The following is a 20,549-nucleotide window of genomic DNA, read 5'->3' as shown; positions in this document are numbered from 1 at the left end:
ACAAAAACAACAAAACAGGAGTCCTTATTGACACTTACTTAAGTGTCATTTTTATTTTAAATGCAGGGAATAATTTAATTTAGTACATTTATTAAGAGAAATAGAACAGGTTCATTTCACACCGTTGCACAATGTAAGACCTGTAGAAAAATGACATCAATGTTACGACACTTGCACAAGCTTATTAATTGCAAAATTTAAATAACTTGGAAATAGATGTCTTTCACATCTTCTTAGTGTCATTAAGATATGCAGTATCTTTGAAAAGGTGACCAAAAAGGTTTTCTATTGAGCAGAAGTTGCTAATTCAAAGTGAATAAATGGTGTCATAATTAACACGAATAATGGAAAAATCTGACAATGTGCAAGTCGCTTGGAGTGGAAAGTCCAAATTTAATTAACTAAATCTCCAAGAGGCAGATAAGCCTGATTGGTATTTGTGAATGCTGCACCAAGCCTTCTGAAATGAAAACTAAAATATCGATTCAACACACTATTGAAAAGTATGAATTGACAGCTGCCAATGAAATAAATTACCATATACAATGAGTGACATACCTTTTCACTTCATTGTGTATATGCCAGTGTTTCCTCAAACGTAGACTTATTTGTGGCAATGACAACATTAGGCATCCTTCACAACCAGATTTCACCAAATAGGTACCTCAAAATGCTACAATCCAAGTGATTATTGCTTTGTGTGTGTGTGTGTGTATACTCCTCTTTCCACTCATCTTAGCCGGCCTCCACCACAAATAAATTGAGGAGCTGAAGAAACACTGCATATTATTCACAACCACAACAGACAAGTAATACATGTAAAGTAAAGGTATAATACACAAAGATAAACACAAAACCTGTAAAAAAAAAAAAACAAGTATACAAACATAAACAAACACCAATTCATGGCTATTAAGGTAATTCTGCAAATATAAAGGACAAATGTGCTCCATGAAACTTGAGAAATAGTCAGAGGACCTGAAATGTACATAGGAGGAGTAAAATGTTTCCTGTCATTTAAATAACTCTTAAAAGTGAGTAATTGTACTTTTTGGTTAAGAACATTCATATTCACACAACACAAAGGGGCGGAAACTGCCACACAGGGCATATGAGAAAGTGCTAACAGTATATACTGTATATATAGGACACATACGGAGTAATTCGCTGCCCATCACAATCATGCTTCATAGATAGAAGTAGCCCAACAGACATTTTACTCCAACTCATGTGATGGCACAGAGAAGAAGCCAGATGCTGCAAATATGGGGGGGACCGTGTGCTACTAGATGTGCATTAATCGAGACACTAGAAGACAGAGAAGAGAGAGCCAAGTGCCAAACCAGTGGCTGCTCCAGCAAGCATGCCCAAAGCCACGTCTCCTCCGTCGTCACGCTGGCGTTCCTGAATAACAACATGGTTCACTTCAGGGGCAGGGTACCCACCTAGAAAACAGCAGCAGCATAATGTCTCATTTAAATGTGCAATTATGCCATTTAAACTTGCTTAAATTAATTACCTTCTTCTCCCAGCATTTTTTTAGCATTTTTTAATCAGTCTACGTCTGTCAGTAGGTCCACCACTGTGGCCCAGACTGAAATGTCTCTACAGCTACTGGGTGGATTGCCATTAAATTCAGTACTGACTAGGGATCGACCGATATGGGGGTTTTTTGGGGCCGATACCAATTATTAGTAGCCAATTAGACCGATGACCGATATGTGGAACCAGTATACATTTGCTGTAAAAATTCTTATCTTGGTGTCAAAATTTTGAATAACAGAAACTCCAACACAAAACTTTGTTGAAAATAACAAGATTAAAGTTAATTGCCATGTTTAACCTTTAAAATAATTAAATTAAATTAGAGATCCATCCCTGAGGTGGACTTGTTAACTATGAGTGATAGATTATCATAAACTTTGTCTATATCCGCTGCCATTTATAGGATTTTAGAGATACATTTATTGATACTATTTTTTGGTCCTGTTCTTTATCTATACTCTTACTGGTTTTTCATTACTAAATAATTGCCTTTTAAAAATATGTTATTTAAAAAAGAATGAATTCAGAACAGTAATTATATATATTATTATAAATAAATATTATAGCTAAAATGTAAAGTTTACAGCAGCAAAGTAACCATATAAAATCAGTATCTCACTGGAAACAAATGGAACATGTTAAATAAACTTTATTCCTGACGTCCACCAAAGCGTTTTTTAGCAGATGAAAACGCCTTGCGTTTTTTTTCGGCTGAGACGCTTTGGTTGCTATGATACATAACACACGGGGTGAACACGCAAACTCCACACAGAAAGGTCGGGGCAATGTGCAGGTGAGGCGACAGTGCTAACCACTGCGCCACCGTAGGGGTGATGTGATGTACCTAATTGTACTAAATGTAAAAATGTTTAGTAATGTTACAAAGTAGGGTAGGCCTACTAGCTCTGGCCCTTGCTCTGCATGAAGAGAAGGCTGAAACATATAGAGCGAGGGGACGGACTCATTAGTATGAAGCTGCACTACCGGAGGCTGCAGTTTCAGGACCCCCCGCAATCCTGGGACCGCAGTTCTAGCACCTAGTTTGTTTGTTTTTTGCGACAGCGCCATCTAGTGGAGCAACACGAAGGAGGTTAACCCTGTCTGCTAGCACGTCGGCCGATCCTAGGATTGCGGTCCTGAAACTGCAGCCTCCGGTACTGCAGCTACAGGCTACTCGACGGACTCGCCGTACGTGGGTTCATGACATTTTGCGGCTCAAGAGCGGAGATGGCTCGTTGCGGTGTTTCTTCCGCCCCTCCTGCACTGTGATTGGACGACTTAGTAAAAAGTGACACTGACGCGCGGAAAAAAGCGCTCAGCGCCCTGCTCTTCTCTTTCAACAAGCAGCTGAGTTTGCAAGGAGTTGCTAAATTTTAACATACGTAGCATCTCAGCTAAACAGGCTACAACCAGAGAGATTTAGCTTGTTTAGAACTAGCTATTAGCCGAGCTAGCACATGTGCTTGCGTAGTTATGGTCAACTTGTGTAATCTACAGTAGCCATGTTTCCATCCAATTGTCATACGAATTTTAAGCGTACTTTTGAAATTTCGCAAAAAAGAAGGCTACGGCAAGCGTCGTTACGTCAGTAGTTGACGTTACACATGGCTGTAATAAACAACATTAACTCTTTTTCGACAAAGGCAAAAACCACCTCAAGCGAGCATAAAAACTATTTTGCGAAATTAAGGATTTTTTAACGTTTTGTAATGCAACACTACAAAATGCCTATTAAAAAGCGTTGATGGAAACAGGGCTAGTGATCTCCGCTCACTTCGGCCCTAGCCTGTGTGTATTTGAGGAGCTCTGCTGACAGTACAGACAGAGAGGCCGCATCAGAGCCAAAGGAGCGCATTTTTTCATTAATTGATTATATCGGCTATCTGTTTTTGAAATGATCGATGCAGATTATTGGAAAAATGCTGAATATCGGCACCGATAATCGGCCAGACCGATTATTGGTGGACCCCAAGTACTGACATATATGTTCCCCAGCAAGCATCACTTTGATGTTCCCTTAACTGTAGACTTTAGCTAGCGCCACCAGATAGAAATTTCACTTTGTCTAATATTTCAGTTATTGACTAAGGTTGAGACTACTGACATTCCCATCATCTCAGCTGCACTTTGTGCTTAATGCTAACTAGCAAATGTTATCTGCTTAACATCCACTTCTTAGCATTATCATTGTGAGCATGTTAGCATGCTGATGAAGTCCAGCCTCACAGAGCTACTTGCATGGCTGCAGACTCATACAAATGAAATGAGGTTTGAAATGTGCAGTTATTTACCTTGGTACTGATAAGGGTAAGCTACAGCGTAGGGCTGCCCATCAGCAGAGTATACAATCTGTGTAGCATGTGGTGGAGGTGCAACATAGTGTCCATAGGGGCCGGGGGCATAAACCTGCTGAAAAATGAAAGACAGAAAGGCTATACAGACTGCTGATCCTCTGAAGGATGCCGGCACTAGCAAACTTCCATTACTACACCACTAGATGGTAGCAGGCTCCAACTTTGTGTGTTGCTATGCAGTCTTATTTTTTAAATTTTGGTTTTACCTAGCTTATTAGCTAGCTTTTCCCTTTAAAAGAATGATGTCAACCCAAACAAATATATGCAGTAGAAAATATACAGTGATTAAATGTGACATACAGTGCAAATTATGGATGCAGTATAATCACAGTGTACATAGCCTGATTAAATATGTGCAGTTTTATACCGTAAAACACTGGAAACAAGAACATTTTCAGAGATTTACAGAACTGTGTTTGACCAATTTATTGAAGAAAATAAAATAAAATTCAAGCCTGAAATTCACAGGTACGTGTCGATAGCTTTTTTCCCCCTAATATTTATAAATCAATGTTAAACAAAACAAACTTTTTGTTATATGCATACTGTTTATTCCTCTTACCTGAGGTGGGGGAGCATATTCTGAGTAGGGGGGAGGAGCAGACGCTATAACTTCCTGCGCAAAGCCAATCTGAGGTGCAGCGACAACCTAAAAAAAAACAAACAAAGAAAAAACACAAATCAGGCTACCTCACCTGAGAGCTTCAAATGTACATCAACAAAACTGAGCTGCATGACGTTTGGAAAAATGGAAACAGAGGAGAATTCTGACAAACCCCCATAAAGATGGACTTGAGAAAGAGGACTTGAGAAATGTCTCTGACCTCCAGTCTTATGTTATTTTTCTTTCTTAATATTTTCACAGCTTAGTTATTTAATAAGACAGATAAAGGTCGATAGGCTGATTTTACAACAATTTCCGATTGTTATTTTGGAAAACAAATCAAAACTCCAGTAACGGAAGATTTAGCAGAAACTCACTGTATTAATTCTTGCATCCTGAAGTGCCATGGTCCATGCCCTGCAACACAAAGTGGGAACCATGTCATCTTGGAGGCCAAAATACTTAATCAAATTGATACAATGACTCCGGATGTATGTGTCTTACAGAGCATCATCTGCACTGTCTGCACACAGGCTGATGACCCGTCCATCTCTGCACACAATCTGGAGCAAGGAATCACGCTTCTTCCCCTCCGGTGGGTTCAGCTCTGAGAAGCAATATAGCAGGACAAATAGAGAGGTGACGCTTTTAAATAAAAAATATGAACTAAAGTTGGTTAATACAGTAAGTGTGAGCGAATGACGTCCTCGTGCAACAGATGACAAGTACCTTGGCATGCACCAGAGTTGCGGATGTTAATGCAGTCGACCCTCATATGGATGTCATCCTCCATGTCACGCCGTTGTTGATCATTATAGAAGACAAGTCGTCCATCAGACCACAAGTCAAACCAGTTTCTTTTCCACCGACGCAGTATGGTACCTTTAATGAAAATATGCTACAGTCAAGTTCAGTCCGAACTGCATTTATTTGTACATATCACAGTATCTTTAGCACCTGGATTTTAGGGAATACTTCTAAAATGCTGTTACAATGAGGTTTGGCTACTCACTTTGTCGATGGAGCCAACCACTCTTTACCATAGCCATCTTAGAGGCAACACCTACAACAATAAAATGCATAGATATTAGACAGAATCTGTTAGTAATGACACAAACTTATGGGCCGGTGACTGGGCGTGGCAGAGCCAAACAAATCTCGTGACTATTAGCCAAAGACTATATTAGCAGGTATTAGTCCTCATGTAATTTTCATAATACAGTAGAAAAGCTATACAAAAGTGAGCACAGTTGTCTTCTTTGGAGATGACTGAGTTTACTGATTTACAGTTTAATTTTTTTTAAAGCCACCACGACAGCTTATCACGAAATATGACTTTGCAACTTAATGAGCCCATGAACAGACACGTTTGACCAGTTCTGATTATTAAGTTAGTCGGAGCTAACATTAGCTATTTGTCAGCGCCAGGACTTTGTGATGGAAATTTGATATTTTACTGTGTTTACTGTTTCACCCTGCATGCTTCATCAGAATAGACCAGTGTTTCACTGTGTGGTATTTGATTATTTTATTATGTTACAGCTAGGTGAAGTTTCCCATGGGAAAGATGCTCGTTAGAGAGTTTTCTTATCAGACTGTCCTTGATAGGCCTTCATCTCAGGACAGCTGGTCCCTACTCCCTTCCTCCCTTGGATAGCTGCGTAATACCCTTACAGTATAAAGTCACCTGCTTCTTCACTGGCTCTTTGTCTTACACTCTGCAGACTGTTTGCACTCTGTATGTTTGTCTGACCCTTTGCAAAGAATAAAACCCTTAAAAGACATCTGGATTGGACTCTTTATTTCAGAAGACTCACTAAAGGACATATTTCCATTTCAACTTCCACACAGCAACCAATTAAACAAGTCGGTCAGTTATTTGGTTCTCACTACACCACACGTCAGCTAGCTAACCTAAAGGTAACAGATTCAAATAATAGGCCAGTTGTGAATAAGTCATAAGCCTCATTTCTTATCATACAAGCTGGATGGAGAGAAAGTGGCGAGTACTGATGATCTAACTTAAGCAACCCCGTAGTCACTTGAAACAACTGATAAGTTTGGCTTTTGTGTTTCCTCTCTGATAAGAAAAGCAATGGAAGTTAGCTAACGTTGTTTGTATACACACACGCGACCGTAGCGAGCTGACCTACCACGTCAGTTCATATTCAGCTAACGTTAAAACATTAAAGCTGGTCCTTATAACCGAGGATAACCGTTCCTTAATTAGTGAAAGCACTGTGTAATTTGATAACTTACTTGGTTTTTTTGGATGGTTTCAGAACAGATGAGGTGTTTCGTGAGGGTAAAGAAAACATGGAAGCGAGATGCACAAAAAAAAAACTGGATGTCCTCCTCCGACTCAAAAAGCCTGACCAACAAGCCGCTTGGGGACAGCCGTTATTTTCTCGGTTGGCGTTAGCACCGCCCATGAAGCATCTTCGCGAACGTTCAGCCTCTTTGGAAAAGGAGGATGTTTTGAATGACGTAACATATCAGCTGACAGCGTTGGAACGCGTCATGCTCCCCACCAGTGGGTGAAGGGAGCCGTCGCTGGGATTTTTCATGCGCGGCTACTCCTGCTGTTACGGTACAGGTGTTTGTAGCGGCCAAAATGGACGAAAGCATTAATAATAAAATGTGCTGTTGTTTTACTGTACAGTTTTTAGACAAAATTATATTATAACGCATTTATATTTTCCTTATATTTAAACAGACATATATTTTCCTTAAAAGTTTTGCTGAAACTTTAAATGGAATCCTGTTCAGCAATTGGGATGGATAATCAATAGATATTACTATTATTTGATTTTGGCTTGCTGGAAAAACATTAACTAAATCAATTCTGATAATGACTTATGTACATTTGAGTTCAGGTAAACCCCATATAGGCCTACAGATTACAAATCAAGCATTTTTACTGTAGCCTACTATCAATTTAATGAATTTCCAATTCCTACATTTTACCTTGAAATTACTTCAGGTCAGGGTGTTTGACATGTTAACACACTATTTTCTGCCTCTTAAGACATATAAATTCCAGCATGTGGTGGAGGTGCAACATAGTCTCCATCCGTCTGGGCATAAACCTGCTGAAAAATGAAAGACTATAGAGACTGTTGATCCTCTGAAGAATGCTAGCACTAGAGAGCTCTTCACATTAGTAAATAGTCATTTGATTCACAGTTAATTCCACAAATACGTCTTACTGGAGGTTTTAAAGACTTCTATTACAACACCACTAAATAGTTGTAGGCTTCAAGACTTCAAACCCTTTGTTTATTGTTGTGTAGTAGTGTTTTTTAATTATGGTGTAATCTAGTTCATTAGCTTGTCCATTTAAAAGGATGGTGAGCAAGACACATTATGTAGTAGAACATACAGAGTGATTAAAGGTGACATAGTGCAAATTTTGGATAGGGTATAATCATATTTACTTAACCTAAACAAAGGAGAATTCTGACAAACCCCGATTGAGACGGTTCCTTCTGCTGCATTGAGGTTTAATCAAAACAGACAACATGAGAAATGTCTCTAACCTTTTATTTTTCTTATGGAAATAATATTTTTTACAGTTTAAGTTCAGTTTAAGCCACAGCTTATTTGTTTAACAAGACAGGTAAAGATAGACGGGCTGATTTTACAACAATTTAATATTCTTATTTTGGGAAACAAATCAAAACTCTCTGTTATGCTCAGAGACCATTCCCTTCTCCCAGGATAAAAAAAAATTCACAACAAATTTCCTTATTTCAATCAGCCAAAATCTTGATTTCAATAAACTGGACAGCCACTTGATGATTTGAGGGGTGGTGGGCTCTCCCTGAAGTAGAAGACTTTTTTCTCTCAGTCCCGCCCTCAGTCAGTTTCATCTTGGATCTATAGGCTATTCTCTAACTATATGCTAGAAAACCTACTCAATTCTATACTATATTGTAGCCTATAGAGTAGCTCACACCTTCACCTTCAAAGTGACAAGTAGCAACATGTAGTCATAGAAGACCGATAAGAGCAGGTCATGTGACTGAGGAAATTAACCTGCACCGCGCTCAGCTGCCACAGTTACATAAACCAAAGTAAAGTTCACATCTGGGGCCACTTTTCCAGTTTGGGGGTCACAGTCTCTAATGCTCCTATTACAGTACAAAGTACAAGAACCTCAAAATTATACACAGGTAGAGTACATGAGTACATCGTTACATTCCACTACTGGATCTCTGGCAGTAACATAAGGGTGTAAGGAGACAGACATGAAAGAGAATTATACTGCAGTGTATCAAACCCACAGTGAAACATGTTAGTGGAAATATTCAAGTCTGAAGGTGTCTGTGAAGATTCTCAGTCATCCAGGTCATAGTTCATAAGTCTGAAGGTGTTTTGCCTAATCTGTAGTTAGCTTTGACATGGCATTACTCAAGAACCATACAGTAAAAGTACTTCATAGTATTTGTGCATATAGTCTAAGAAGTACTAATTTCATCTTTAATTCGTCTAAGTCTCTTTAGCTTCTTATGGATCTGCTTAATTGCTTATTAGCATTAGAATAAGGGAGTGAGATGTTCTTTGATTTAATAATAATGGAATTCATCATTTGGCTTTCCCTGAACACATATTGTTCTGTTATTTAATCCCAAATGATGGAAATGAAATAAATAATAAATATATTTATAAATAAATAAATAATGTGACAGTAAGCTACATCTGTCCCATACTACATAAAATTACATGTGTGTTTTTACACTACCTCAAGTATCAGACAGGAAGCCATTTCAAGTTACAACCGGGGGAATTTTTTCTTTGGAAAATGTCTTAATTGATAAAGTAAATATGCTTAATTTTCAGTCTGTATGTAGTTAGAGTTATCCTCAACTCAAATGTATGAATCGTTGTCAGGAATTATTTAATGTTTTTCCAGCAGCCCAAAATCAAAGAATAAAGTAATGTCCCTAACATTTTAGTGGGTTGTTCTTTTTTACTTTCAAGGAACACGGGTTGCATGTTTTATACTTCTCGGTAATATAACAATTACTAATAGTTGGCTTTAACAACTTAGTTTGAAAACCGGACGTTTCAATGCATTTACCTTAAAGGTCAGAATACGTGTGCACTCCAAATTTAGGCCTGACAACAAAGATGCGAATGACCGTCGTCCCTTTGAGCTCACATGGTGTGCTATCTTTGTGTAAATATCTGTGTCCACCATGGTTTACACCTTAAGAGAATGGACAGTAGCCATCAAATAATTATCATAAAGTTGTTTTGGGATTGCGAATTCAGCTAAAGGCCTTTTGGTTTATCTTTCCCAACGTGTTTTTTCTTCTCAGCTGAGTAAAGGGGCGTAACGTTAAACGTGTTGAATTGAATCAAGTGAACAAGATGTAATAAAGTGCTCAATGAAGATCAGTAGCGAAAATTTTGTATTGACGTCAATACCTTGTAAAATAGGTAAATGGATTAATTTGAGACCGGTTTTATTTGATTTATGCAGTATGCGACTTGTACACAACAGTTGGACGCGCCGCTATCCGCTGCGCATGCGAGTCACAATCTCACAAGCAGAAAAGTTATATCCTGTACGGATCCGAGTGCATGAGTCCTGGAGGGAAACTGATTTTCCTGACTGTATTATTGAGAGTTGTTTCATTGTCGCCCGGAGAAACGAGAAACCCACGACTGCAGCATTATCAAGGATATCCAAGCCACTGACCGACGGGCAAGGGAGGGTTATAAAACAAGCCACCCCCCGCCAACAGTTTGAGAGCTAACGTGAAAAACGCATAGCTAAATAGCTAACCTGAAATGGCGACGGCTATATACTTGGAACATTACCTTGACAGTGAGTATTCAGGACACACTGTTCTGATATTAACATTCTGAACACCTTACATTTGTTTGAGGTTTAGTTTTGATACATCGAAGACTTTTTTGCCCTACGGGTGGCGATAGCTTTACAGTGCGTTAGCCGCAACTAGCTGTTAGGTCGCTAGCTAAATGATTAGCATCGCGAAATACCTTTCGGTGGAATAAAGTTGGGCAAACTCTCCATGTATGGTGTTACACTCATTCAGGTGCTACGGTAACTACTAGCTTAACAAATGCCAAACATTTAAGAGTTAACCGTTTGTAGTTAGCTAACGTAAAGTTAGCAGCTTGTGACCGTTGATTCTGTCACATTTAACGTTAGCAGCTAACGTTAGGTGAGTAGCAGCTTAACGCAGTGAATGACGTTTGTTGAAAATGTTATTGTCATGCTCAACATTATTAAACGTTGGAAGTGTCTACTTAGGTTAACACTTTCGTTTGTTTTAAGGTCGCAGGCACCGAGCAATTGCAACCTGTTGGTGAGCGCGTTTTCTGTATCCAGTACGCGCCGGGGCGGGGTGTCTGAAGTGCGTCACATAATGTAATGTTATGCACACAAGCTTTACTTTGACAGGGCGGACACTATTATTTTAATAAAGGGCGGGGGGGAAGTTCGCCCATGTTTCTTTTTGTCGTAAATGTTATACTTAAAATGGTATATTTTACTAGTTCACCGTTACTTCGGCCAGACGTACGTAAAATACGGTGGATGCAAGCCTAAATCCTAAAATCCTCACACAGCTTTTAAAAATGGCAAAATTACTTTTATAGTGGTACAGAAATATATATATTTAAAAAAAAAACTTTTAATGTCTTTTATTCGACTACAATAGTTTATTTTAATGTAGTTGATGACCCAGTAGTTTACAGTTTATCTTATATTTTCCCTTCATAGCCTTGTGTTGCCTAAAAACGGCATTTATCGATTTATTTATTTTTATTCATGGCTTTGAAGCAACTTTGTGTAGGTGTATTTCTAAACAGCACTGACAACCATGATCTAAGAACAATGAACCAAAACAGGTACAAGCTCCAAAGAGCGGCAACATTTTGGCATTGTGAGTGACTCTTTCATGTCAGTCATTTGATTGGTTTTTTCTGTATTATCAAAGACATAATTATTGCAGGTTTGACATTTTTAAAAGCCCAGTGATGTCTCCCTCACCCTCATCCCCATGTCTTTCTCCCCTCTAGGTATTGAAAACCTACCATGTGAACTACAGAGAAACTTTACTTTGATGCGGGACCTGGACAATAGGACTGAAGGTGAATTATTATTTTTTTTTTAATCTCATCAAGTTATTATCATCCAGCACTGTTGTATTGTACCATTTAAAAGTATTTGTAAAATTTTCAGAGGTAATTAACCAGGCTTACAAGGATTGTTGTGTTATCAATACTGTTTTTCACTAGCACTGTAATAACCCTTTCTGTTGTGCAGAAAAGAAAGGAGAGATTGACAAACTGGCTGAAGAGTACATTGCGAATGTGAAGAACCTGGCCTCAGAACAGAGAGTGGAACACCTGCAGAAGATCCAAAATGCCTACAGCAAGTGCAAAGAGTTCAGTGATGACAAAGTCCAGCTTGCAATGCAGACATATGAAATGGTCAGTCCAAAACAGACATTATTTGGTCACTTGTCCATTCTTTGTGTTTCTTGTCTTTTATCTGGTTTTTGTAATGTGTACGTTTTAAAAGAATGAAGGCATGGTAAGGCTCTAATCTGTATCATTTTGTTGCAGGTGGACAAACATATCCGCAGACTGGATGCAGATCTGGCACGGTTCGAGAATGAGCTAAAGGAGAAACTGGAAGTGAGCGGCTGCGAAAGTTCAGATGCAAGAGGACTGAAAAGTAAGTGGGGTAACTGAAAGGCTTTCATCGTAAGATACTGCTGAACAGTTTGACGCGCATCTATAAATGTAAATGTTTTTCCCAGAGGGTGAGTCCCGGGGGCTGAGGGAGAAGCGTGGCTCGAGAGGAAGAGGAAGGAAAGGTTCTGATGAAGATTCTCCCAGAAAGAAAAAGATCAAAAACAGGTATCTTTGGGTTTGTGGCTCACTCAGGCCAAGGGTTTGTTAGATGACAACTTCCAGAATCTGCACTATACATTTATATTAGACCTGTATTACTCATACTTGTGTTAAGTCAGATTAAGTCATTAATTTTATTTGAATCATGATTGATTCTAATCATGATCTGTGTGTTACGTTGAACATCTAGCCCAGACTTGAGTGAAGCTCTCCTGCCGATGCAACCATCAGATGTTTTGGACATGCCAGTTGATCCCAATGAGCCAACATACTGCCTGTGCCATCAGGTGTCATACGGAGAGATGATCGGATGCGATAACCCAGATGTAGGTTTTCCCAGTGTTTCTCTTTTGCTAAAATTAAATGTAATAAGTTTCTTCATATCAGGACCTGTTTGACTGCCTGTTTTGCCACAAGATTCTTAATTCTGCCCGTTTGTCACCCCTCAGTGTCCAATTGAGTGGTTTCACTTTGCTTGTGTCGATCTCGCCTCAAAACCCAAAGGAAAATGGTAAGAACTCCAAGAATGTTTACCCAGACTTGTTTATAAAAGATTATTAGTGTAGTTACCTCATGATAATCCTCTTTAACGGAATTCCATCCCTTCTCTCAAATTTCTCAGGTTTTGTCCGAGGTGTACCCAAGACAGGAAGAAGAAATGAGATTTTTTACTTTCAGAAAAACTTTAATCTATGTATTTTTTGTGTAGTTTAACAGTGTTTTTTTATATATATATATATATATATATATATATATATATATATATATATATATATATATATATATATATATATATATATATATATATATATATAATAATTTTTTTTATTTTTTTTTCTCCCAACTCCTATAACTCTCCATAGAAATGGTGGGCCATACAGCTTTTAACGATAAGGCCTTATCCGGATTCAGAGCATAGCTACACTCGGAACTATTAGATCCTCTCTTTTGGCGTTACTACTGTATGTGTGTATGTGTCGTTGGATTTAAGACAGCTGTCTTTGTCCAACAGCTTTAAAATAATGACTTCACCTGTATATTATTTGTGTACCATCGTTAAATTAGTCTTGGCAGTGGAGTTAAAAGTTGCACAGATTATTACCAATCAGAAAGTCCTTCCTCTCAAATCCTATAGTGTGTGTATATATTGTCATTACTAAGATACTCAGAAATCCTGGATTGTGGCTTTAGCATACTTGAAATTAAAATTTTATAAAGATCTATTTTTTAAACAAATGAAGAGCCTGCTGAGAAATTACCAATTTAAACACCTAAATCCTTACCAAATGTTGGTGGTAAAAGGAATTATGTGTCAGATTTTCAGTTACCTACCTCCTTAGGGAATACATCAGCCCTGCATAAATGACTGCAATTGATACCAGTGTAAAAATGTGTGTTTTGATTACCTTAAACCAAACAAGCAAAGCAATGTCAATTCATTCTTTATTCCCCCCCTCCCCAAAAAAACCTGCAAAATTTTTGAATGTATTGTGGTACTAATAGTCAGTCAGTATCTCCTGTCAACTGAATGAGGGATTTAAGCACTTTGAATAAATTTATCCCTGAAGAGGTTCGATACTGCAGGCTTGGTTTTATGATATATAGTTTATCTCATTTGAAACTCTGCCATAGTGCATCACCATATGGAAATATATGTTTTGTATAATATGAAACAATATTTTGTGGACACATTTTTTCCAAAGATATATTTGTTGTACTGCTTACTTACTGGGTGTACACTCAAATTTTATTTAATAGGATTTTAGCCTCTTCTTTCATAGTCAACTGTGAATATCACTCATTTAGGTGTAAGCCACAAATAAAAGAGCCAAAGTCTTTTGTATTTTGTAAAAATTCTGTATTTTGTAACAAATAAATATTCACTATTATTCATGCATTGTTTAATTCATTGCAGTTTTAAAATAAATGTAAGCACCATAGGGAATTCAAAAACATTGTTTGGGTTATGTCATCTGAGTTAGATGTTTTGCCTCTAGTGGTTTTCTGGGCATGTATTGGAGACTTCTGCCGTCTCCTCACTACAATTAGGTCGATGGTATTTGGTTTGTGGGACTCAAAAAGCATCAGCAAATTACACATGAAGAATTTAAACGATAACCTTTTTTTCTAAAACAATGTTCAAGTTACTTTTACAAATTAAAGGCCGAATGGTAATTTTTCATGGAGAACTGTTATTCACAAGTGCAAAAATTGTCATAAAAACTACTTGTCAGTGAAAACTCAATTGACCGTGGGGTCTGTGGATAACACAGAATAACAGTAATGGATTCTGAAGATGTTTTTATTTAGCAGGTTTCTGTGCCAAATAATTTTCAGGCTCCATTGCATTGAGCCTCCAGTTGTACTTTCAGGTGCAGAGATCTCAAGAGTTGCTAGACTCCCACGAGGGGTAACTGGTTAAACACTGGGTTAAAGGTGCTTTCAGTGAAATGCCAAACCTTTATAAAAACAGTGAACACTGATACCTCCTGCATTTATAAGACTGTGTCAAATGGGCACTGAATACTGTGATGTCTTTGTGAAGGTTGGCGTTCTATTCTTTTCAGTCTCTGTAGCGGCAGCTGTTGCTAACTCCACTTTTCATCCATGTCCAAAATTCTAGTTATTGCCTAAACAATTTTAACATTCAGTTTCCAGTTTATTAGGTACAAGTAGATTAATTAGTGCAGTCGAATACAACAGTCCTGCAGTAAAATCTACCTTCATGAACGTGAATATTCTGTTTGTTGTTTTAGAGGTATGCGTTCAACTTTATGGACATTTTGGGGGCATAAGTTTGCAGTGCTGTTCAACTGTATTGCATCATTCTGAGTGGTGTTTCTAATATTTCATTTACCCATTCAGTTGAATGGGATGGGCAAAATATTAGAAACATTTCTCAGTATAATGTGGTATAATTTAACAGTGCTATAAATGCCAAAATGATGCCTATAAAACAGTTTCAACAAAGACTAAACATCCACTTCATCTGAACTTAACCAGAAGGGTCACAAACTATTGGAGAGAACAGTTTTAAAATCCATCATCAGACTCGTCGTCCCAGCTGCACTTTTCTTGGGGGATGTTTGTGAAATCCATTTCCAGGTCATAAACAAAGTCGGGATCATCTTTGCGCCTCCGGTTCTTCTCAAACAGTTCCTCCATTTGGCCCTTCTTGCGAGCCAGCTCCTCGTCGTCCAGTTTGTTCAGGTCTTCGTCAGGGTCCAGGCGGAACGAGGCCAGGCTGTGCTCCAAGCTGAAGCCCTGCATGTGATCTCGCAGGATGATGTGAAGCTTCTCTAGCTGGCTCTGGGACACACCCAACAGGTGGTCCCTGTGGCGAGCGTGGTTCTTCAGCCTTTCAGCAGCCATGCTGTAGTCTGGAGGGTTAAGGAGAGAGGGCATCAAGGAGTCAAACTGCTCTGTGGAAACAAAAATCTACAGCGTCGGATTAACTTGTTGGGGTCCCCTATTGACCCCCTGTTCCTCCCACTCTGAGCAGTATGTATGTAATCAGTTGCCATCATGTACAGTGCACACTGTTTACCCAGAAACCTTCTATTCTGCAAGTCTTCTTGCGCAGTTGGTTTGTGGTCATTTGTTTAAGCACAAATTAATTTAGGAATATGTATCATGGGAGCATAACATCAACTGACATAAATAAGTTTTTAAAACAGAGTCCTTGACAAGAGAGGGCCTCAATATCCGAAAGAGCCCCCACAAGGCCCTCATCTTTACAGTTTGAATAGTGCTTTACTGGTGTGTATTTCCATAAAAAGTAGCAGTTGATCAAATTAACACAAACTAATTGCAAAACAGTAGCAGTTATGCACTGTGCCCAGCTGGTACTCCAGCCTGAAGGCCAGTGGCACTTTTCGACTGGGTGGTGTAAATCGAACACTGTATTTTAGTGAAATAATAAATTAATAGATAATGAGCAATGACTGTACTATAAAATAATAAATAGTAGCAGTAACTGACTGGTAGATTTTAGGGGCCCACATCTTTAGAAATTCTGCTAGAAATCCAGTGAGATTACTGTGATTACCACTGAGCCCCGAAACTGTTGCTACAGCAATCTTTATTTATATTCTGATATCCTGAAAATGTGTTAACGTTACATGGACCTGGGAGATCCCCAGGGGAGAAAAGTTGTCTGCTTGTGTGAGTTGCAAAATAATCGTGTTTCCTTACCAGAATATTTAGAGAAGTTCCGCACAGGTATAATTCTTTTCCGCACCTTTTGGGTTTCCTTGTGTTCATAAATTAAAACTATAGCTGGAGGACTGAACTGCACTCCACATCGCTTTGCCTCGAAACTCATCTTCTGTTCTATGTTTGCAGAAAACCTAGTTTCACCTGGTCTCCAGTTGGGAGTTCAGCGGTAAAAAACTATAAACATTTTAGCTATGATAATGAAAATATTTGACAAATGTGTCCGCAAGTTTTAGAGACGATTAGCGTTCAACGGTTGCTTGGTGCATAACCTTAGTCTTCCTACACCGAAGCCTGTCTATATTTAGAGTAAATATTTTAAGGTCTTAGTGTTTCACCTACGATGACAGTAATCGATGATAAGTGATGGTGTGAGCATCCATTCTTATACTTAATTATTACATCAGAGCTTTCCCAAAATGTCCGTTTATTTTTTCTTTCTAGTCAGGCACTGTCGCAGCTTCCCGAAAAATACAAAAGGGTCCTTCAATATCCTTTTCCGTAAACAATTGAAAAGAGCACCAATTATTTCCGTTGTAGCTAAATAAACAGAATACTTATGCTGTAAATAAAACGTTTTGTAGTTCACCATTATAGTTTTGATGTATTTGGTACTGGTCTCTGCGTTGGCTTGTCTATCGACATGTCATTGTTTGATCAAAAAGGGTAAGGCATATTGTTGGACCTTTCTAAAGCGGATTCTGACTGATAAAGTTAGAAAAATCAAACTTTTTCTGTTTATTTACATGTTTTTATTTCCCACGTGGGTTGGCGATGTACCATACAGTCTATGAGATGTACACGTCTGTTTCCCATGCCAATAAAGCCCTGTGAATTTAAATCCCTGATTAGTTTCGTGTGTCACCCAAACTTTTAACTTAATTTTGGTAAAGTTTCTGGCAGGATAGGGATACTTTGACGTTATCAAAACTAACAATATAAATAATTAAGTCGGCCATAAATGTATTACAGTCTGTTCTGGTCTTGACCAATAGATGAGAAGAATGAGGACCAGTGTGGTCCTCTGAAGCAGTTGCTTGAATCCTCATTAGTTTCAGTGGAGGTCAGCAAAAAGGGTTTCCACAGGTACTGTCTTTGGTGTATTTTCAAACATGGAACAAAACCCATCTCCAAGGCTCCTTGTGAGTGGAATGAGTAAATGATTTCTCCTGTGTTTAGGGAGGTTGTAACCACTGTTGAGCTCAGCACTGATGTGCTCAGCGGGCTCAGGGTTTTGCTGGTTCATAGATGGCCCAGAGGCGTCTACATTGATCCATACCAACTTGCATCCCTGAATGATCAAAATGATTGGCAGGTAAGATGGACACTTTGCCGAAAAACAGGCACATTTGTGAAAATAAATATTACAAACCGCATCTACACAATGTATGTATTAATTATTTATGTATTCACCTCTGTAAGATATTACTAGATTCAACCATCGACCTAGAGGTGCCTGCTCACAAGACTTCTGGATTTGTCACCTATGTGTATCCCACCCCTGATGGACCTCCCAGAACTCCCAGAGTGCTAAAAGTAACAATTCCCATACACGGCCGCTACCACGAGCCTTCATTTGATGGGAAAATGTTAACGTCTGTCGACATAGAACCTCCAGAGCTGCTGCTGCGGACTGAAAAATGTGAGTGGATCATCTTTATTCTGGAGTCATGGACAGCTCTCTTCTCAGAAACAAGTAACCAGAAATGTTTATCATATACCTGTTTCCTGCTGGGAAACCAACATTTTAGCTCCTTCACAATGTCCTTTGATATTTTTGACAGCCTTGGCTGATACAGGCATTCGGGGGCCAATTCAGATAACTGCAAAGGGAAGTTAAAATACCTGATGATCCTTTTGATAAAGATTATTGAGAGAGAGAAATTAAATCAAAATGCTTTTCAATACATTTTGTTAAATATATATTTTCACTTTTAGTTGAGTGAATATGTGAATATACCAATAACATATATGGTTGGTTTTGATTGTCAGGAACACAGGATGAAAATGAAGTGATTGCTTGTCTTAATCTAAACTTCCTTCTTCTGTCTAGGTACTCAGCTTAATATCTTGGTTCCTCATACTGTTGTGGATGCCCCCTGTACTCATGACAATTCAAGCACATGTCCGTGGGTAAAACTTCAGCAGCAGCAGCAGGTGGTTCTCTATAGAGCTAGTCAAAATCTTAAGTGAAAAAAATACATCCAACTTCTGATGATGCTAATTGTCTATTGTTCCTTTTCTTTTATCACTCAAAAACATATCTTGTATCCTGCAGGAGCAAAGCCCCATGGGTTTCCAGTTTCCAGTTGGTGATGGGTCTTTGGTGATGCCTGTATGCAGTGGAACTCTTCTAGTCACAATAATCTGCTGTATGACACTGTCTAAATACATGTGGAAACATCGAATCATTTAAACAGTGATAGTCCACATATCTTATGTATCTAAGTCCTGGTCATGAAATCATCCTGATACCTTGATCATTCTGGCATCACTAGGATCAAAGTACAATATAAAATATCAAAAGGCCTTTTTTGTCTTGTACTGAAGACATTTCCTATTTTGTGTTGTCAATGACGTTTGCCCTACTGTGTTATAAGTGTTTTGTCAAAAATATCAGATTGGATAGTATAATTGCAGGGTCATAAAACTACTGTGGTTAAAAGTACTTGTCTGATATTCAGCTCTATCGTACTTCCTTTTATGAAGTCTTTTATTTTGACATTCTGTATAATACAGAATATAGATTGAGAACAATATGTAAATTGATGTATAAGATTGGTGTAAAAACAAATGTGTTAAAGTGACTTTCTTTTACCTTTGTGGATGTTTTTTTCCGCTCAAACCCAGGAGGAGGTCAGAGGTCATGGTCAGCTACAGAACAGCAAAGCTAAATGATATGGAAAATACACATCACTGTAATTAGACTACCTTCTTCAGCCTCTTCAGTCTGGCCTCATCTATTGTGCAATCACACATTGTTCAAGTTATTTCAGATTCTAGTGGCAATCCCTAAGTTTCCAAAGATACCTCATATGTCAGGCTGAATCATTTGGAAATGTGTATAAAATGAGGTGCAAGACATCTTAAATATTTCCATTTGATGTAATGGTGCAGCTATAAAAACAGCATGTGTTTAGTTTAGGGTTTGGATATTTCACTTTTATTTACACTGCTGAAACGGTGTAATCAGATTACTGTCTAGTTATCATATTACTCTCATGTTACCAGGTTACTCTATGTGAAACGCAGTAATCAGATTATTCTAGATATCAGGTTACACTGCATGAAAAGGAGTAATCAGATTACTCTCTAGATATCAGGTTACTCTGTGTGAAACGCAGTACTACTGTATATATACTGTCAGTATGGAATCGGGCGTCTTAAAACTATCCAAAGGAGAGATTAAAGGAAACTGGGTGTTTAGGGGTTACAGTTTACATACCATACAGTGGGGGAAATAAGTATTTGACCCCTTGCTGATTTTGCAGGTTTGCCCACTTAAGAATGCAACGATCTATAATTTTAATCATATGTACATTCTAACAGTGAAAGACAGAATCCCAAAGAAAATTCCAGAAAATCACATCATATGAATTTATTAAAATTGATAACCATCTGATGAGGAAAAACAAGTATTTGACCCCCCTGGACAAACAGCATGTTAATATTTTGTAGAAAAGCCATTATTGGCCAGCACAGATGTCAAACGGTTTTTATAGTTGGTGACAAGGTTTGTGCACATTTCAGCAGGGATGTTGGCCCACTCCTCCCTGCAGACAGCCTCCAAATCATTCAGGTTCCGAGGTTGTCGCCTGGCAACTCGAATTTTAAGCTCCCTCCAAAGATTTTCAATTGGATTCAGGTCTGGAGACTGGCTAGGCCACTCCAGAACCTTGATGTGCTTCTTCTTCAGCCACTCTTTTGTTGCTTTG

At 38.4% G+C, this 20,549-nt stretch overlaps 4 protein-coding genes across 9 annotated transcripts; 2 read left to right on the top strand and 2 right to left on the bottom strand.

Moving 5' to 3' along the window:
• Positions 1-21: 21 nt before the first annotated feature.
• Positions 22-6,933, bottom strand: plekhb2 (pleckstrin homology domain containing, family B (evectins) member 2). 2 transcript variants are annotated; one of them, XM_046049571.1, is made up of 8 exons: positions 6,763-6,933; positions 5,516-5,566; positions 5,233-5,385; positions 5,008-5,110; positions 4,881-4,920; positions 4,462-4,548; positions 3,837-3,951; positions 22-1,445 (listed from the first exon to the last, which is right to left on the bottom strand). In XM_046049571.1, exons 2-8 carry the CDS (start codon positions 5,550-5,552, stop codon positions 1,309-1,311), a joined length of 672 nt encoding a protein of 223 aa, XP_045905527.1. In that variant the 5' UTR covers positions 5,553-5,566; positions 6,763-6,933; the 3' UTR covers positions 22-1,308. The 2 variants fall into 2 exon arrangements, with proteins under 2 accessions (XP_045905527.1, XP_045905526.1); XM_046049570.1 differs by having other exon boundaries at positions 3,837-3,954; positions 6,763-6,927.
• Positions 6,934-10,020: 3,087 nt separating this feature from the next.
• ing5a (inhibitor of growth family, member 5a) lies at positions 10,021-13,173 on the top strand. 3 transcript variants are annotated; one of them, XM_046049959.1, is made up of 9 exons: positions 10,537-10,571; positions 11,389-11,423; positions 11,560-11,631; positions 11,807-11,973; positions 12,109-12,220; positions 12,306-12,405; positions 12,590-12,725; positions 12,849-12,910; positions 13,022-13,173. In XM_046049959.1, exons 1-9 carry the CDS (start codon positions 10,552-10,554, stop codon positions 13,059-13,061), a joined length of 744 nt encoding a protein of 247 aa, XP_045905915.1. In that variant the 5' UTR covers positions 10,537-10,551; the 3' UTR covers positions 13,062-13,173. The 3 variants fall into 3 exon arrangements, with proteins under 3 accessions (XP_045905916.1, XP_045905915.1, XP_045905914.1); XM_046049960.1 differs by lacking the exons at positions 10,537-10,571; positions 11,389-11,423 and adding an exon at positions 10,021-10,339; XM_046049958.1 differs by lacking the exon at positions 10,537-10,571 and having other exon boundaries at positions 11,360-11,423.
• A 1,110-nt stretch (positions 13,174-14,283) lies between these two features.
• On the bottom strand, positions 14,284-17,023 carry cep19 (centrosomal protein 19). 2 transcript variants are annotated; one of them, XM_046049961.1, is made up of 2 exons: positions 16,594-17,023; positions 14,284-15,821 (listed from the first exon to the last, which is right to left on the bottom strand). In XM_046049961.1, the coding sequence occupies exons 1-2, from the start codon at positions 16,721-16,723 to the stop codon at positions 15,433-15,435; spliced, it is 519 nt and encodes a 172-aa protein (XP_045905917.1). In that variant the 5' UTR covers positions 16,724-17,023; the 3' UTR covers positions 14,284-15,432. The 2 variants fall into 2 exon arrangements, with proteins under 2 accessions (XP_045905917.1, XP_045905918.1); XM_046049962.1 differs by having other exon boundaries at positions 14,284-15,779; positions 16,594-17,011.
• A 116-nt stretch (positions 17,024-17,139) lies between these two features.
• On the top strand, positions 17,140-19,431 carry pigx (phosphatidylinositol glycan anchor biosynthesis, class X). 2 transcript variants are annotated; one of them, XM_046049914.1, is made up of 6 exons: positions 17,140-17,280; positions 17,610-17,700; positions 17,794-17,929; positions 18,037-18,256; positions 18,668-18,771; positions 18,893-19,431. In XM_046049914.1, the coding sequence occupies exons 1-6, from the start codon at positions 17,217-17,219 to the stop codon at positions 19,028-19,030; spliced, it is 753 nt and encodes a 250-aa protein (XP_045905870.1). In that variant the 5' UTR covers positions 17,140-17,216; the 3' UTR covers positions 19,031-19,431. The 2 variants fall into 2 exon arrangements, with proteins under 2 accessions (XP_045905870.1, XP_045905868.1); XM_046049912.1 differs by having other exon boundaries at positions 18,890-19,431.
• The last annotated feature ends 1,118 nt before the right edge of the window (positions 19,432-20,549 follow it).

The sequence above is a fragment of the Micropterus dolomieu genome, linkage group LG05 (assembly GCF_021292245.1).
Source record: "Micropterus dolomieu isolate WLL.071019.BEF.003 ecotype Adirondacks linkage group LG05, ASM2129224v1, whole genome shotgun sequence".
NCBI classification, from domain to species: domain Eukaryota; kingdom Metazoa; phylum Chordata; class Actinopteri; order Centrarchiformes; family Centrarchidae; genus Micropterus; species Micropterus dolomieu.
Note: the sequence above shows the minus strand (reverse complement) of the source record. Positions and strands in the feature narration are given on the sequence as shown.